This window comes from Tripterygium wilfordii, chromosome 11, assembly GCF_013401445.1.
Source record: "Tripterygium wilfordii isolate XIE 37 chromosome 11, ASM1340144v1, whole genome shotgun sequence".
Lineage (NCBI taxonomy): Eukaryota > Viridiplantae > Streptophyta > Magnoliopsida > Celastrales > Celastraceae > Tripterygium > Tripterygium wilfordii.
Window position 1 is genome coordinate 2395740 of NC_052242.1, and position 19700 is coordinate 2415439.

General features: G+C 35.3%; 2 protein-coding genes and 2 pseudogenes across 3 annotated transcripts; 2 read left to right on the top strand and 2 right to left on the bottom strand.

Annotated features, from left to right (window-relative positions):
* Positions 1 to 3: 3 nt before the first annotated feature.
* On the bottom strand, positions 4 to 945 carry LOC120009971 (annotated as a pseudogene).
* A 4900-nt stretch (positions 946 to 5845) lies between these two features.
* On the top strand, positions 5846 to 7528 carry LOC120009841 (transcription factor MYB93-like). The gene is made up of 4 exons (XM_038860555.1): positions 5846 to 5981; positions 6084 to 6213; positions 6344 to 6541; positions 6643 to 7528. Exons 1-4 carry the CDS (start codon positions 5849 to 5851, stop codon positions 7205 to 7207), a joined length of 1026 nt encoding a protein of 341 aa, XP_038716483.1. The 5' UTR covers positions 5846 to 5848; the 3' UTR covers positions 7208 to 7528.
* A 2598-nt stretch (positions 7529 to 10126) lies between these two features.
* Positions 10127 to 12125, bottom strand: LOC120009524 (annotated as a pseudogene).
* Positions 12126 to 15240: 3115 nt separating this feature from the next.
* LOC120009840 (probable protein phosphatase 2C 9) lies at positions 15241 to 19357 on the top strand. Of its 2 annotated transcripts, XM_038860553.1 has the most exons (6): positions 15241 to 15474; positions 15616 to 15770; positions 16516 to 16752; positions 16858 to 17134; positions 18530 to 18684; positions 18823 to 19357. In XM_038860553.1, exons 2-6 carry the CDS (start codon positions 15732 to 15734, stop codon positions 18961 to 18963), a joined length of 849 nt encoding a protein of 282 aa, XP_038716481.1. In that variant the 5' UTR covers positions 15241 to 15474; positions 15616 to 15731; the 3' UTR covers positions 18964 to 19357. The 2 variants fall into 2 exon arrangements, with proteins under 2 accessions (XP_038716481.1, XP_038716482.1); XM_038860554.1 differs by lacking the exons at positions 15241 to 15474; positions 15616 to 15770 and adding an exon at positions 15916 to 16063.
* The last annotated feature ends 343 nt before the right edge of the window (positions 19358 to 19700 follow it).

Consider the following 19700-nt stretch of genomic DNA (forward strand, 5'->3'; position numbering starts at 1 on the left):
CTCTCAGACCTCATCCTCATGAAGTATAACATATTGGGAATCCCCTTGGTGATAGGGAACTTACGACCCGTCTCTGGACATGCCAGAGCGCCCTCTTCAAGGTCGAGCTCCAAGAGAGCGTGGTAGAATTTCTGCAAGAACTCATCAGATTCAAGCATGGACGAATCGGGAGCCTCTTCGGGAAGTTCACCATAGCCCATGGTCCACGCAGCATTGACGAGGACCTTCGATTCGATCTAAGGGGTCCTTTTGGTAGAGCGGTTGGATGAATTTTCAATGCTAACAGAAAAGTTATGGAAAAAAACCTGAGCTTGAAGCTATAGAATATGTTGTGAGGTATTTGGTAAACTAAAAGTTGACGTTAACGGAAAAACAGTCGAATTAAAGTATTATAATATTAGATTTAATGATTTTTTATATTAAATTTAATATAAGATTAATATAATAAATATAATTTTATTAAATATTATATTTTATGATTTTATAATAATTTAGGGTTAAGTATAAATTTGAAATTAATTAAACTAATGTGTTAAGATAAACAAATTATTTTAGGCAAAAAATAGGACCAAGTCAAAACGTGGGTGCCATTAATTTATTTAAACAATCGTGGGTCCCACAATAATTTGATATGTTTGACAAGTTTTCTTTCAATTTGGTGGGCCCATATTGCATTTTTGAAAAAAAAATATATGTAAGGCGTTAAACGTCTACAGAAGCTCCATGTGGGAGCTTTTAAAATTGCAGCGGAACCGCTGTCAAGTGTGCAGCGGTCCCGCTGTAGCCGCTGCACCAAACAGGCGGCTTGTAAAACATTTTTGTGAGGAAGACAGCGTCGAAGTCGATTTGCTTCTCCTCAACCTTCTCCACTTCGACATGGAGAGGGAAGCCATTGATCACACCCTTGATGTTCGACGATAGCATGTTGTGGATCAATAGCCTCATTTCGATCCTTTGCTGTATTCGTGCTCTTGCACGCTATCACGGGAACAAGGAACGCTTGTGGTGTGCTGGATCCAAGTCGACCTGCTTAAATGAACCCTAAAAGGCTAAAACTAAAACGAGACCGTGAAATGTGATAGTCCATTAGCCTATTGGGCTCTTATAACACGAGAAATTGGGTTGGTTATAGCTTGCTTCTATAGTTGTTTTTTAACATTCAAATATGACCTAAAATCGGGCTATCATGCTCGCACACACTGAAGTTTCTCATCTGAGAATCAAAGTTCAGCACATGGCCATTAAGATATTGTTCCTAATGGGATGGAACTTTCAATCCATACAGTTTAGTTCTAGAGAAATTAACCATTAGATTATCACCCAAGTGGTTATCTTTATACAGAACAGAATCGCAACGAAGTTCCTTATGAAATCTAACTAATTGACAAGCCAAAGCATTTCTAATATGGTTCGTTCTTAGTGGCTGAAATAATTCTACAGAATGGCAGTGATTCAAAAGACAAACTGGGTTAGATCAATCCATTGATTATAAATACACATACAGAGTCCTCTTAACATCCAACGGTTCACATGGATATAGGTAATAAATTGGAAGTGTCAAGCTTTTTTCCCTAAAAAAATAGGGATTGCATTTATAGTCCAACGTACTAAATTAACCTTGTTTTTGCCTTTTCCTTTTTATATTTTTTGTGTATAATAATAGATAATTCAAAGTCAACTTTTTGTTTTCTTCCAATTTCTGTAATCTTTTCTTGGTCATGATTAGGTTATCCATTGGAAGCTTTTCGCAAGTTACTCTAGCACTCTAGGAGCAGGTACTAACAATTGGTTCCATGCACTTACCAACATGTCTCCAATGAAATAACAAATTTTGACAATTATATATATATGAGGTATATATATCTGTACGGAGATAGAGAGACATGTCTATATACGTGGTACCTTGCAGGCCAATGAGAGTAGTAGTGTTGTAGAGAAGTATTTGTTGGAAACCCATTGAAGCAAGCAAATCATCAGTTGTTTAGCTGACTATTGACATTCATCATACAGTTCATACTAACAAAACATTTTATTAAGTTTCTTGCAGTGAGGTTCAAACGTGTGACACACCATGCACAAAAAGATTACTACTCTAGCTCTTTTTTAGTTGAAAGCAGACAGGGTCCACCCGACAAGGCCCCTTGGTTGAAGGGCCAAACTTAAATCTGTATGAACTTTGAAGCACCGTTTACTAACTAATGTGGGGGAGGTAAGAAAACTGAGTGTAAATATATATATATATATATAGCTTGTGAGTCTTGAGAAGAAACGGTAGATATATATAGATTTGTTCCGTGGAAAATGCATGGTCTCTCACTCACTCACTCCTCGGGGGATTTTATAATTTGGTAATGATTGACTTTGACACGGAATTAAGCTGACTATATATCAACCAGTTTAGGTTTCAAAGATGTATAGGTAACACATAAGAGGGCATCATTATTATTGGACAATGTTTTTATAATAAGCCCAACGCGTGGACATAAGGGTATTACACCCTATGACGATGGGATAAGTTGTGTCAAAACTCGGCGCATGGACACAAAGATATTACTCCCCGTGAGAATCGAATTCAGAAAGCTTCTGGATCCATACATGCAGTTTGGTCCCCCAGAAATATTCGCCACTAGGCTATCAATAAAGACTGAAAGCACAAGACTTAATTAAAATTTCGAGGAAATTACGTTAAATAGCTAAATCATTAATAAAAGACTAACAAAACCGAATGAAGAAGTTATTCTTAGGTAGAGACGTTTATAATTTCTTCGGGTTCAAATGATTAAAACAGCATGCTTGGCCTTTTTCTAATTGACCAGAGGAAATATATATATACCTATATATATATACATTTATAAGGAGATTAAGATTTAAATAAAGAGGATGATGATGTAAGTAAAGATATTAACTTTTACGTATTGTTCTAATATTCCATTCAAACTGCACCAATGACATGGATTTCCACAATTAAATAAATCCACATAGTTGGTATTTCAACTTCCAGACACTCAACAAAGACTGAAAACACTGTCTAGCTTGTTCAACTGGGTAACCATATTACTTTAATTTAATCAAATAAAAGAATAATTATAATTTTGCATAACAACAATGAGCATGAAGACAAGCCATGAAATGCCTTTGAAGCATTGCCAAGCGTGTGAAGAATGTCCCGATATACAAGGGCATGCAACCAACATTAATATATATATATATAATTATATATAAGAAAAATAGTAATTAAGGTGTGAATTTGGGGCGTTTGCTGCACCAAATTCCCCTCTAACTTGGTCAATGGGTCACATCGGCTTGATCGATCTCTTTCAATGGATCAATTTAGTGTAAATTTCTATATAGGGTCGTCACTATTTATTATATTCATTTGATGAATATCTTTTTATCTTTTGAAAAGTATGCATCCAAAGGATTTTTCAGTTTACCTGTTTCGATGAAATTTAGAGTTAAGCGTAAGGTTTAAGCATCAAGGGTAACCATTCCACTACTGTTTGGTGTGTGCTTGTAGACATTGGTAGCCCAGCTTCTTCCTTTTCATATATATATATATATATATGTCCATGTATGACAATATATTATGTATTGAACATAATCCAAATTTGACAACATGTCCAATATCACATTCATGTCGGTCTATCATACACATGACATAATGGAGTATACATTGGTGTCCACAAATTAAATGCAGCCTTACGGGGAGAGAGTCTTTCTTCTTGATTTTTCTATTACCGGTTCTCATTTTTCTAAGCATTTTCAGTTTTCATTTTTCGAAAAACTTAAAATAATCTCGAAAATACGTTTCGTTCTCCATTTTAGAAAATACGAAAAATAAGAAAGTAGCTAAACTCATTAGCAAACATAAAGCAAAATATAGACATTTTTTAATTTTCTAGAAAATAAAAAACAAACCAAACAGAAAACAGACCAAACACGTTGAGATTTGAGATAGCAAAAGCACGACGAAAGAGTATTTTTCAGATAAATACGTGCGGGACCGAGGAGGGTTCAAAGCGCATGATACCTTAACTGGACTGAAATGTTATGATAAGAAAACTCATTTTCTACATCCACATAAAAGACACATTTTATGTGTAGATGAGTATTTTAACATCCAGGTATTGTCCGCTCCAGGATAAGATGTGGGTTTTCTTATAGTCCCCTCACAATTTTATCTTTGAAAATATTCTTATTTTCTCGTCTCCACCACTGCTAAACCCATAACCTCTTTAGTTATAGAGAGTGAGTATACATCTTATCCATAATTAAAGAGGTTATAAGTTCTAACAGCGGGAGAGGCAAGAAAATAATAAAATATTCCAATATAAAACCATGAGGGAGGGTAAGAAAATCCACACCGTATCCCAGAGTGAACAATACCTGGATATTAAAATACGCATCCATAGTGTGTATTACCCTAACGATCAGGGTTTGAGTCCCTCCTTCCCGTTAAAAAGATAAATCTCATGGGGTATCTTAATGAAATCCAAAATAGAAGATTTAAGTATTTGAATCCATGCAAACAATGACGAAAGAGGTCTTATTGCGTGCATGGAATAAGTTCCCCAGACCTACTGTGACCTGCCACGTATTACGTAATGGGATCTGTGGCTCTCTTTTTTGCCCTTTTCTTTTAGCCGTCACTGCTAAAAGACGAAATTGTCCTCCATAATTAAGATTGCAAAATATACAAATTACAAAGTCAATATATTAGTTACAAAGCTTATGATAACCTAACCAATAGTGCTAGGTAGTACATATAGTGATAGCTCAAGCAAGCTCAAATATCTTAAATGAAATTTTAAAATGTTTTAACTCTCAAAATACATGTTAAATTTTTTAAAAAATTCATATTCAGAATCAGCGTATAAAACTCTTTCTGACAAGATCCATTGTCGATGAGTTTTATCGGGTAAATCTTAATTCTATTTTTTTTTTCAATGAAATTTCAAAAAAAATGAATTCAGAATTAAAACAATGAATTCTAAACTGTGCTTTAAAAAACACTAGAATCAATATTAAAACAATAAATTTTGAACAATGAATTATGGGATAAAAAAATGTAAATAAAACTATTTCATTGATTAAATCAATGGAATAATCTGTTGGGCTACCAAACAGATGGATTACATGTCATTTTTGTAGCCTAATAAAGTACTTATATACCCGAATTAATTCTCAACCGAACGATCTTTTGGTATGACCCTAATGGAGTTTGATATTAATATATACTAGTTTGATTTGATAGTGAGTTATTATAATATGTATGTGTACACATAAAATATGAACAACATGAGTTAAATTGACCTTCATTAGAGAACTAAATAGTTTTTCCTAATCCTTTGCTTGAATAGTGAGTAAAATCCATATATATTCATATAAACATAACTCGTAGTGTATGTTAGATGCCACTTAGTTTCACCCCAAGTTTCATCCTAATCATGGATAGATCACCCAGGTTCGAGTTCATGTTTTAAACTTGCATCATCAATGTCCATTTTTCTCCATGGTTAAATTATCTCATTCATGTATTATCTATGGTAAAGAAAGATTTGAAGGGAGATTGACACAATACACGGTATATATAAAAGAAAATGAAAAGAAACAGGAAATTGAAGGATATGTTGGTCATTCAACTTATAACAGGGGACAGCCCTCTATCATTGCAACAAAATGGGAGCAAGTGTTCCAATAATATATGTACGAAGACAAAGAGTCATGTTGTGTACATGAATTTTTTATTTGAATAAATAATCAAGAACACAAGGTCAAGAGTACTTAAGATTTGATTATAAATAGACTTAGTTATTGGGGGTAGATAAGCAGGGAGACAAAGAAGAAAATGGGAAGGCCTCCTTGTTGTGATGAGAATGGTCTCAAGAAAGGGCCTTGGACTCCTGAAGAAGATCAAAAGCTTGTCCAATACATCCAAAAGCATGGCCATGGAAGTTGGAGAGCTCTCCCTAAGCTTGCAGGTTCATATACATATATATATAAATCACATACACACATACTCATGTTATGTTCTCATGGTGTAGTTTATTATATTGACTTTGTTTGGTTGTTTGATTTCTCAGATCTTAACAGATGTGGGAAGAGCTGTAGATTAAGGTGGACAAATTACTTAAGGCCTGATATCAAGAGAGGCAAATTCTCTCAAGAAGAAGAACAAACAATTCTCCACCTCCACTCCATCCTTGGCAACAAGTATATATCTACATACACATATGTTTTATTCATATTCATGATATATAGATACATACATACATATATATATATATGTATGTATGTATGTATGTATATAACTTTTCCTAACTTGTTTTTGCTTATATTCAAGATGGTCAGCAATAGCAACCCACCTACCGGGACGAACCGACAACGAAATCAAGAACTTCTGGAATACCCACTTGAAGAAGAAGCTGATTCAGATGGGTTTTGATCCCATGACCCACCAACCAAGAACTGACCTTTTTTCCAGCCTTCCTCATCTTATGGCCTTGGCTAACCTAAGTGACTTGATGGAGAATCACCCATTGTAAGTATTACTTTCAAACTCAATATCTCTCTAATACCATGTGAAACTCCATTTAGATTGACCTTGTTAAAACTCAGCGCATGTTCACAACGATTTTTCAGATTACGAGCGGAGGCTCACGTGGCTAGGCTTCAGTACTTGCAATATATTTTCCAATCTGCAACTAATTCAGTGACCAACACATCATTTTGTCAAGGTGGGATGACAGACATGGAGGTTCTGGAACTACTCAACTCAATCAAACAAAACCAATCAGTAATGCAAATGGAGGACCAGCCCTCCTCCTCAATTTCCATAGGAAATATTAATGGTGGTGCAGATCAACCACTCCACCACCATCAAAACATAAGTCCTCCTTTATCCCACTTTTCAAACCCACAACAAGTCGCTTTCCAAACATCTCTGATCATGACTAATGGGATCATTGACCAAACTAATAGTATTATGGCAGATCATAACCTATCTGATGCTCCTATATGGGTTAATCTTCCATCTCCTACTGATCCTTCTGTGCCTCCATCGATGACCGAAACACCACCACTGATGAACAATCTGGCCGGCGATGCTAGCACTACTACTACTTCTAGCTATGGTGGAGAGAGTACTTCTTCTTTGTGTTGGAATCAATTTTCTTTTGAAGATTCTATTTTGCAAGAGCTTTTGTAGTTTGGCTTGGATCACACGGTTGCATGTAACTTCTTGCGAAAATGATAAACATCCCAACAATTGAGATTTCAGTTATCCCAACTATTGAGTTGGATGCACAGAATCCAGTGAATTCATGAGTTCCGCATGTCTCACATGATGCAGGTGAAATCTTGTGTGTACAACTGAACAACTGAGATAATTGGGATACCAATTATTGAGATGTCTAGCATAACTGATATTGTCATATACTCTTCTGTTACAGTGTTATACTTTGTAAGTTTGTATACCATCCCACATCTTCCCTCTTATATATATGTAATTAAGTTCATACATCATAAATCATAAAAACTCGCAGATTCCTGTTGTGCATGATCACATTTACATGAATATATAGATTTACATTCCATGCATGAGTAGTAATTAATTGAGGGACTTTTTCTTTTTCCTTTTTACAGTATTTTCTTGACACTTTCATTGATTTCTTTGCCATGAACAAAGTCAACTTGAAGTAGAAAGAAGTTCATTATAACAACCACCAAAAGAAAAAGAAAAGTGGGTGAAATAATGATTAAAAAAATGTAGTTACTTGAGACTTGAGAGGAGTATATTGTATCGAAGTATTTTATTGTTATAGATAAAACAATCATGATTTGAATACTAGGTCATGCATGAAGTTAATAATTAAGGAAATGCTCAAGAAAATATTTATTATTATCTAGATCACTAAAGGGCATTTCATTGGGGGAATGACGAGGTAATTCTCTTGTTTGATCGAGTTTTTGAGATCGTGAAATTTCAAACTCATTCAACTTTCAATTCTTTCTTGTGGAGAGTAGTTCATTCTCTTCATTTATTAATTCATTCTGCACAAGAGATAATTTGAGTTTATTTGGAAATTAAAGATAATTTTGTTTTTATTAAAAATTAACATTAACTTGTCTTGTTAAAAGAAAAAAATAGTAATTGTACTAATATAATTATCATGCTCAAGTTCACTCTCAAATGAGATAATTCTCAATTAGCAATTCATCTTACACTCAATATCACACACTCATCTCACATTCAACTCATTTCACCTTGAATCAAATGCTCCCTCTAAGTCTTTTAATGTTGTACGTCAAGATGTTTTGAGCGGCTTATAAAATTTGAATTCAAATTTTTTATTGTTAGAATACCACCTCTGATAATATTAATTAAAATGGTAATGTTGATTAATTAGACAAAGGTTCGTACTATGTTGATTAATATTAAAGTGGGTCACAATTAATTTCCATGAAGGGTATAGTTTAGACTTATAATTTGTTTTTTCTTTCAAGGTATTGACTCTTCAACACCATATATCTTCTTGGTATTTGTTCATTCATTACCATTTTACGTGTCTTTCTAATGAAGCTATAACAGCTTATGGCGTTAACGTCTGCCACACCACTTTTAGTTTTAGCCTGGTTGGTGAAAGTCTCCAGGGTGAATAGGTAGATCCTAAGTTCGATTTTCATTACGAACAACATTCTTGTGGTCATGCGTTGGCTTTGTCACAACTTACCATGTCATTATGTGAGAAACTTTTATATACACGGACTTGACGGTCTGAGTTTAGGCCTATCGATAATAACATAATCGACTTAAACGATCAAGACTTACTTCTACCACTTCTACCGTTCTGAGTAACTCCTATATATATACATACACAAAGCAATTAATCATTGAAAGTGTCAGATTAATTAATTGATTAAAGTAATTATTATTAATATTGTCCAAGCAACAGAAAAACAGACGACATATAAATATGGTTAGGTGCTGTCTTAGTTATTAAATTAAATTAACCACCTAATAATCCTACCCCATTTGTTAGATACTAGTCCAAGTTTCTTATGTCATTGCAAGTTTTAATTTCAATTGTGCATGTATGCATGCTAACCGTGTGATGGATGATCAGTAGGGTTTTTTTTTTTTTTTTTTGTCAGGTGGATGATCAGTAGTTGGTGGCCTCAAAATTGTAATAATTATTAATTACTACAAGTGGCAACATCAAGAAAGGGATGTTTTGTTTTATGACATGGATTATGTAATTATAAGTTAACCAGAGTGTATTAATTCTACAATTATTGTATATGTGCACGGTTAGTTGCGAATATCTTACGATTGCTAATCTTGCTTACGATGATGAGTACTGCTTCATTTTATAATTTACGGTAAGAGTGTTCATGGTCGATTTTTTCAATTTTTTTACATAAATTTAATCGATCAAACAGTTGGTTTTGTCGATTCGATTCAGTTTTTAGTTGAGAAATGTGTATTTTTAAAAAATGATTAATCGATTCATTTACGGTCAATTTCGGTTTTGATGATTTTTTAACGACTCTAATTTGTGATATAGTATTTTCCCCATTTTGTTTATCATGGGCCTGGATCTAACTTGACTGGCTCCTGTAGTCATGTTAGCTTGGCCCAAGTCCATTTCACAAGTACGGCTGAATTTGGGCCCATGCGCGCACCTTTGAAATTGGAATTCACCTTGAATCCCAATTAAAAATAAAAAAAACCAAATTGATGAGTTTAATTTCTTAGGGTGGTTGTCCTGGTAAAACATGAATATTTTTCAACTGGGAATTCAAATTCAATTTGCTATATATTTACGTTCCAACTATTTGCCCGATCCATATATCTAGAGATTATATGAAATTTGTAATTTGTAAACCTTTACATGTGCATGATCATCGTAACTTGGGTGTTAACCTAGTTAATAAATCTTTGTGAGGTCAAACCGTATAAATTCGGGAATTACTAAGTTCAACCATAAGTGATTCCTGTAATTTTAAATCCTGGAAGAAATTACAAGAGTGTGAACAACTGAACATTCAATGAACTTTATCAGTTGCATGAGCAGCGAAACAGGGAACCTTGCAGAGCTCATGCAAGTGAGAAAGTTGTATCTATCTATGGATCATAAAGTTCATTGTACACACTCCTGGTGCTCTCCTTCTCCTCAGGTACCTCTGTTTTAGGTACCCTAAGTACACTGTAAACCAGGGCTGCAGCCAATGCTCCAATCACCGGGGCTACAATGAAGACCCAAAGATTCTTATAAACACCAGAAGCTACAGCAGGCCCTAAACTCCTTGCGGGGTTCATCGAAGCTCCAGTTATCGGCCTGCACCATTCAACAGAGGAAACTGAGCAGTCATGGGAAAGGACGGGAAAAAACGGCGAAAGAGGTATATATAGAGAGAGGGGTTCATTTCATTTACCCAGCAATCATGACGTTGAACAACAACGTACCACCTATGGCAACTCCGGCGAGGCCTTCGCTCTGTGTCATGTTCAGAACAGCAATGAGTGTCAGCGGGGATTATATATATGTTGGATTTTGTATAGCAATAAGAAAGTCCCACATTGGAAAAGTATAGAAAGAAAGAGTAGTTTATAAGTGTGGGCTTAACACACTTATTAAATTGGATAAACATTCATAGATGGGCTTGGGCTACATGCTTGGGCTATATGATGGGTATTTATATATATCAAAAGATGGGCTCTTGGGGTCTCATTGACTTAAGAAATATTCTTTATTTTTATTTTTATCCAATTACAGTTTATTTTAACAGTTATGTTTGTCTGTGAAGAGTTGTGTCTGATCAACACAACTTCTCTACAATAACTGCTTGTAAACTGCTTCTTTCTTATTCTATAAATACCAGAAATAACTTGAGTTTGAAGAGATCAGAACCTCTGACATTCAAACCTTCATCATAAACGTTTTTGGATTTGAGAGAAAAAGCACCCGGTAAATTCGCCAGGACCAAGAATCAAGTGTTCGATTCTTGACTACAGATTGTTGAATCCTGGTAGCAGACGTTCATTGAACTACAAGCACAAGAGTAGGGGCGAATTTCTGCTATAGGACATAGCATTACGCTATCCTCAATCTCAATTCAAGTTAGTATTTTGATTGTATTTATTTTGTTCTTAATTGTGTTTATTTTACTTTAATAAATTCTTTAAATCTAGTATTCTATGCACTGTCATTCCTGAATGTTTCTAACAATATATGCATCTAAATTGAATCAATCAAAGTAACTGCTGGAATTTCAAACATCATACCGCTCTGTCATCTGTGGCAACACCTAGAATAGTGAACATCAAAATGAAAGTGATTATGAATTCCCATGTGATGGCTTCAAGATGAGTAGTTGAATCTGCATATTGGGTCGTAATCACGCGAATTTCATCTTTATCGTTGAACAACACTTTGAGAGTAAGACTCGCAAGCGTCGCTCCCAACAATTGAGCCAATATGTACATGGGAACCTACATAAGTTGTTCTTGTATAAGTTCATATAAACATCCTATAAAAATAGATGCTATATATATATATATATGCAGCGTCGAATCAGTAATCATCGATCGATCACTCACATGTTTCCAATTAAATTTCCTGGCAGCAGCCAAGGCGATCGAAACTGCAGGATTGAAATGGGCACCTGAAACATGCCCAAGTGTGTAAATTACTGCCATCAAAGCCAGACCCCAAACTAATGCTATACCAACGATCGTAAGGCTTTGGAGTTTATCAACAAGAGCAGCAGCACAACCAGCAAATATCAGAATGTATGTACCCATCATCTCTGCAACAATCTAGCATGGCAAAGAGAAATATAAAATAAATAAATCTAACATTAATACAAAGAATAAGCCAATAAGGTCATGAGAGTTGATCAAGTCTTTGAAAACCAATTACAAATCAAGTCTTTGAAAACCAATTACGAGGTTATTCGTATAGGGAAGGTACCTTCTGGAATTGAGTTGGGGAAGAGTTACGATCAATGGTCGTAGATCGATTTGGGTTTGCTTCTGCCATGACAGATCTTTCGGTAGGTAGATTATGTTTTGGAGTAGAATCAACTGTGTTAATGGAATGTATGGGAGAAATGGCTGCCATCAGATACTCAACTGCTGGTTTATTTGGTTGGTTCAGAAAATAATTAAGGTGATTAGTAAGCAATGTCTGTCTTTGCGTGGCCTTTTAATGTTGTTCTGTATATGCAAATAAACTGTACAAAAGCAGACCTGATCAACGACAAGTGCCCGTCGATTTGGATCTATTTAATGTAAGTACAAGGAGATTATCTATCTATAATGGAATCAAAGCGCCATCAGTACTAAAACTAATCGTGGGAGATCCATTTGTTGCATGTCTAGTCTGTCATCAATGAAGACAAGGTGTTTTTTTTTTTTTTTTATGTAAAATGTCGATTCGAATTCTACTAAAACATTCTGAGCCGGCAAATTATTCGCTTCGGAATTGCAAGGCAATGATTAGTGCTTGTCACTGCGGTAAGTTCTGCTATATGTGTGGTATTTTTTTCAGTCTAAGCTCACATTGTCTATATTATGTGTCGTTTTGGATACTTGGGATACTGTTGGCTTGCATGGTGACAAGCCCTTTTTGCGATCATATTTATCTATTATATATGTATGTTAATTATGCTCGTTTGAAGTGACTTTCTTTACTATTTTATGATTGATTTGAGTATATACAAATCATTCTTGTTTTGTTTTTTTGCGTATAAGATCCAGAAGCAATGCATCAGCTATAGATTCTCTTTTATCTTGCAATGCATTAGCTGAAATATGAGTCTGGGGGGTCATTCAAAATTTTCATACTATAGGAGGCGTACCTAGAAATGGACTAAACCACAGGGAGTGTTGGTAAGGGTTCGTTTGGTTTGCTTTTATATTTTTCTGTGTTTTCATTTTTGGTTTATGTTTTTCTATTTCTTGTTTTCTATTTTTATCCTATTTTTTCTCATTCGTGTTTTGTAAAATGGGCAAACAAAGGCCTTTTTTTGTTTTATCAAAAAATAAAAACAGAAAACGCATGAACAACAAATATACCAAACAACCTTAGAATGTCTGCTCCAGTAGTGTGTTTAATGGAAATTGGATGGAAGAGTTTGACAAGAGAAAAACGTACACAGGAGTGTACCTCAAAATAACATAAATCATAAAGAGTGTCCATGACTTTTACCCTTAGAATATTAATCACTAGTGACTTCTTTAGGTGTCAAATTTAAAGATGTATGAGAACAAGGAAGATGGGATGCTCGGACAAGAAATTGCACTTGTTTTAGCGCATAAAGCCTAACATCTTATATATAATTTTGGTGCATTTTTTATTTTCCTTTTGGTTTCTTTGAATCATATTTTGTAAAATCACCAAATCCCATAGACTATGCACTTCAATGATTGACTAAATCAAACAACCCAAGCTAAATAATGCAGAGAAAACAAGTAATAAACGTAAAAGAAACAAGACATTTATGTGGTTCGAAATGAGTTTACATCCGTGAGCAATAGAAATCAATTTCACTATATAGAGTACGAGTGAGGAAAACCACCAAATACAATGATTCAAGCTCTCTCAAACTCTCTCTCACTCTCTATTGGTATTTTTTCTGTCTAAAAAATGGCGCCTCTCAAAATTGGGTTTACTAAACCCTACAAATTTGCTATTTATATGAGCTATCCCGAAAGTGTTGTTTTGCGACTGCTGTCCAAACAACTCCCAAGCCTGTCCGGACAGCACATGGCCTGTCTGGACAACAAGCCATCTGCCAAGGATTTCAACAATTGTGAATGCCACATAATGAAGGTTGTGCGGATAACACCTAAGCCTGTCCGAGCAGCATGAATCAGATATCAGAACTAGTGGCGCATAATTGAGCCAAAAACCACAAATCAAAGGTACTTACATTTTTATTTGTTAGGGCAAATGCATCGGATTGGATTAGGGACCACTACATTAATGTTTTAGTCAACAACACTCCTTATTTTACCTCAAAAGAGAGATTAAGACCACTCGTGCAATTATATATGGTCATATTTATTTTTTTCAAAAAAAAAAAGAGAGACCTTTTTGATCATTAACCAAAGTTGAAATCAAAAGCAAACTATGCACCAGCAATAAGATAATCTAGTTTATGATTCGGATGATGTGTGCCAGTGCGACTGCCATTTAATTTTATTATGACCAAAAAGAGAAAATCACATCAAGTGAGGAAGTTTGGTAGTTTGATGTGCTAGTCGATTGAATGAACATAAATAGGTTTCACTGTCAAACCCCAACCCCAAGAACAAGTCCATTTCCTTAATTAGCGGCCATGTTTTTGGTTGGGCTTCCATTGCTTGTAGATGATTTGACAAAATGGGCTTTGATCCGATTGCATTCCCTAGTCAGTGTCTTTAGATTTTTATTTTTATTTTTTTGATTTTTTTTTTTGGTTAGGAGGTTCATCTCAAACCCTTGCTTGGCAATAGTAGGGTGTGAAGTGTGAACATGTCGATTTTTTTGACATGAATTTAACCGATCAATGGATATTTCTCGATTGGTTAATATCAAGAGATTTGGGTATAGTCAAAGCTGTATAATCATCTAGTAATAAAAAATTTCTTATAATATAAAGGGAAATACGTAAACTTACTATATTAGAACTATCTATCTAGTTGTAATAATTTTTCCTTTTCCCCTTTCTCTCTAAAAAAAATCTCTCAACTCTCTCTCTCCAAAAACAGTAGGGGAGGGGGACAAATCAGACTCTTCCCTTCCTCCTCTCATGGGATAGATATGTCATTTTCTAATTTAGATTTGTTATTCTTTTTTTTGAGTTTTGTGTTCAATAAAGATTTTACAGGATTTCTCTTAATTAGCCGACTCTACATCGAGTGTTTACGGATCTCAATCACCTAGTTTATTAAGTGAATCAATACAGTCAACTCTATGACTTTTGAAAAAAAAAAGATTTACTAATAAATTTTCACTGCTATAAATACAAGTCTTTATGGTCTTTTTACTTGTGAGTCAACCCGAACTTGATCTATTTAAAAGGGGGAAAAAGAAAAGGAAAAGGACATGAAAGTAAAACAACAAGGGTAGGTCCCGTCGGAGGAGAGAACCGAGAACAGTGAAAAACAAAGAAACAGTATAATGGAAACAACAAAGTCAACAAGAAACAAGAGGTCTGTTCTGTCAGTTTGTGGCAGTCTTTTTTCTTTTACCGCTCACAACCACCCACACGGACCGATTCCTTACTCTTCTCTCTCTGATTGTCAATAATCAAAAGCTCTTTTGCTTGTCAAATGTTCTCTTCTTTCTTTTTCTTTATATTTATATCTTTTCTTCAGTCAATTTCTTGTGCAAACTAATACGGAGAAGAAGAGGGAACGAGCAAAAAAAACCCTACCCAGAATAAGACTGCGAAGCTGACCAATTCAAGCACAAAGTTGGATCGGTAAGAACGAATTTTCTGATACCAATTATTGTATCTGTCTGTGATTTTGAATTTTGGTTTCTTTGGGGCTTTAGTTTCTTGAGGGTTTTTTGTATGTTTTATTACTTGTTTATTTGATCGTTTGGGGCTTTGATGCTGCAGATTGTGAATTCAGAGAAGTGGGTTTTGTTTGAACTTTGAATTGGAATTGGATGCAAGAGGTGGATGGTGGGAATTTAATTTAGCTCGTTTGAAGATTTTTTTTCTTTTTCATTTTGATGGATAGGTTATGCTGTTTTAATGCTTCCCACTCTCAGGTACGTGCCCTTTTTTTGCCACTTTATTTCCTTTATCATTGGTGATTCTTTATTTTACTCATATGTTTACTGGCATACAAGCTGGCTTGATTGATGCGCTGATGACATCCATTTAACTATGGAGTTATTGTGGTATGGCGTTGGGAAATCAGTCTTTCTTTCACTGCCTTTTACTTGGGTTTTGGAGATTGGAAAAATTGACTTAAGAATTTATTTACATAGATTGCATTTCTTTTCTTGGTGATCAAAGGAATCAGTTCTTATGTATTGCCATCTAGATTCTGCTTCCTTAGGTAAGTGTGGCGGACTCTATTGCTACATCGTCAGTTTGTTACCTAGCCTTTTGGTGCTACCATTTACCAGGTCTCTGAATTTCACACCACACATTGATTCATTGAACTGAACACTGTTGGAAAAAAACCTGTAGAACTTATGGGTAGCTCCCACCCCTCTTATAAGATCATATGGTTTTTATCAACTGTGGAGAGATAATTAAACATGACTTGTTGAACTTAGTTCAAGTAGAGCCTCTTCTCCAACAATTAGAGAATACAAAATGTTTGCTTGTCTTAACATTCCTTTTTTCCCCTGTAGTTATTGGTGTTTGCTGCACTAGATTAACTTAAAATTTTCGTTTTATGTAATCATTTTCTGTTGCTACTGTCCAATGTCGGTGCTTTTAGATTTTGGAGATAGTTATTGGGTTTCCATTTGTATCTCTAACTAAAATACTTTTACTATGTAGCCTGCAGGACGATCATCATCAAACTCTGGACAGGGAAAAAACCATGAGGGGTTAATCAAGTATGGTTTCAGCCTAGTAAAGGGGAAAGCTAATCATCCAATGGAGGACTATCATGTTGCTAAGTTTATTGACATACAAGGACATGAGTTGGGGTTATTTGCTATTTATGATGGTCATTTGGGAGATGCTGTGCCTGCCTACCTACAGAAGCATTTGTTTTCCAATATACTGAAGGAGGTAGGGTGTTGCCTAAATTTGTAATGGCTAATTACTTAATGTGATCTTCTTCTAAATAATTTGGAAGCGTTTCATAAGCTCAGCTCTATCCTATGATCATTCTAGGGAAACTTTTGGGTTGAGCCCAATAGAGCTATTGCAAAAGCATATGAGAGGACAGACGAAGCAATTCTTTCTCAAAGTGCTGATTTGGGGCGGGGTGGGTCTACTGCTGTTACTGCAATTTTAATAAATGGCCAAAGATTATGGGTAGCCAATGTCGGAGATTCACGTGCGGTTCTTTCAAGAGGTGGCCAGGCACTTCAAATGACCGTAGACCATGAGCCCAACACGGAAAGAGGCATCATTGAGAACAAAGGCGGCTTTGTCTCAAACTTGCCAGGTATTTATAGCAGCCATATGCTTGTCATTCAATTACCTTATTATCATCCTCTTGGACCAATAAACACTTTAATTTCTTTGAAGATGGCAAAAAATAAAATTTTCTGTAGCTTTTTTTGGGTAGCTTTCCTCGGTTAAACCTAGACTTTGTGAAGTAATTATACAACTCCAATCTTTTTCAACATTAGTCCTTTGTTGTTACATAATATTATAAGGTATTTCCCTTGGAAACTATATTATAGCATATGTTGGTTGCGGAGACATCATTACTGGTCGCCTTGTGTTTTGGTGTAATTAACTTGCAATTGAGTTGATTGATTATAATTGGTTTTCAGTTTGCGTTTAAAGTTATTTTTGGTTGTTGCTAGTAAGAAATATGTATGTGTCAGCAAGCCAAACACCAACTTCTTCCGTAAGAAACACCAGTGCATAAATCTATATGATTCCTATGATGGACTGCCTGCTTCTCTTCAAAAGCTTTCAGCACTTTGAATGTTAAGATCTCAACTATAAAACATGGGCTTTTCCCCTCTTATATCAATGCTGTGTGATATGAACTCACGATGCCATGTCAGCATATGAATTGGGCCCACAAAGACAGTCAACTTTGATTAAGAATAGTCAATACTCAATATGTCAAAGTACCAGCTGGATACTATCTTGACATTTTTGGCTATTTTATTAGTTCTATTTTATTATATCAGGCTTATCAGCATATATATATATATATATATATATATATATATATATGGCCGCAACCTAACTTAGGAGATCATTATAATCATTTTGTAAAACCTAGTCTTCCTTAGTGAAGTTTCAGATTGTTATCCATTTGGGTTCCTATCGGAGTGCATTATGTTTTTTCGTAATTATTCTAACAAAATTAACACCCAGGATACAAGGCTCTTTGGCAATATGTGATTTAGAGATGACAAATATACATAACCTTACTCCTGTATTATGAAGAGGCTGTTGCACCATTACATTTACACCTCATTCGTAAATCGTAATGGAACAATCTTACAATTGCCCCATATTATCTATATTAGATTTGTGAAGTTGATTTCATGTCTGCATTTATGAATTCAACAGTGTAGTTAACATTATTACAAATGAACCTGATTGCTGGTGATCTGCAGGAAATCAATATAATTTTTTTCTTTTAATACTGAAATGTGTCAAACTTGTGCTGAATGCAAGTCTGATGCATCTTTGTTTTGCATGTATCACTAGTTCCAACGTGGTATTCCAACATAGGAGCTCTAATAGATGAGCAACAGCTTACACTTCACATGTTGCATACGTTGTTGGTATTGTTGATTTGATCATACAAGATTGACGTTTGCACTTATGTTCACTATACATCATTATACTATCTTATGCATCTCTGAATTAGGTGATGTGCCTAGAGTTAATGGGCAGCTGGCAGTTTCTCGTGCATTTGGAGACAAAAGCCTTAAGACTCATTTGCGATCTGATCCCGACATACAAGATATTGACATTGATAACAGCGTGGAGCTCCTAATCCTTGCGAGTGATGGCCTGTGGAAGGTGAGGCATTTCAGCTTTAACTATTTTTTACTTGATGCATCAGCGCTAGCTGGATTATGCTCGTACAAGAATAGTATTGTCAATGTGCCCCTGACAACGGTTTTGTAGAATTCACTCCATGAAATGCGATTAATGCAGGTGATGGCTAACCAAGAAGCTGTCGACATTGCTAGAAAGGTCAAAGACCCACAGAAAGCAGCAAAGAAATTAATAGTAGAGGCTGTGAAAAGAGAGAGTGCAGATGATATATCCTGTGTCGTCGTTAGATTTAGGGGTTGAGACCTCCTTAAACATCATCGCTATCCAGGTGCAATATATACCTAAATAAGCGTTTCTTTACACAAGATTCCAATTTCTGGATTAGACGGACAACAAAGCAGATACCTGGTCGATGTAATCCCCGGAGTTCTGAAGTATGGAATTTGCATATAAGGGAAACGAAAAATATAGACGGGTTACTCCTTTGTAGATTGATTTTTATTGATTAGGTTCTGGTGCTTGATATTGTTTAATATCTTTGACAAGTGGTTTTAGAAATCTGATCTGATGTATATTGTCTTCCAGTTTGCACAGAAGACCAGGTATGTGTAGGTGACAAATGTGGCTTTGATTGTGTATGGAGGATTTCCTTATTTTTTCAGTGTGGTTCGATGCCAAGACTGACCTTCATCAACTTTTGCTTGAGCGAAGGATCCTCAAGAGTTATCCCTCTAGATCAATCATATTTCAGACTGCAAGACAACTGTCGAAAAAAAAATTCCTCTTTTATAGAATTTGGTATCACGAAACAAACTTTTGAGATTAATAATGCTGGATTACAAGAAGCCAGATTTGAATTGCAACCGTTAAATGTGCTCTATTGTTCTAGGGCCGATCTCTGGACTAGCAATCATGAAGAAATAGCTTTGTTGGTTATATCATTAGGTTTACGGTCAATGTTAAAGTCGGGAGGTCGAATCAATTGAGAGTATTTCCTGATCTTGTAGGCTTAGGCTTTCAACCCACTTCTGGGAGGG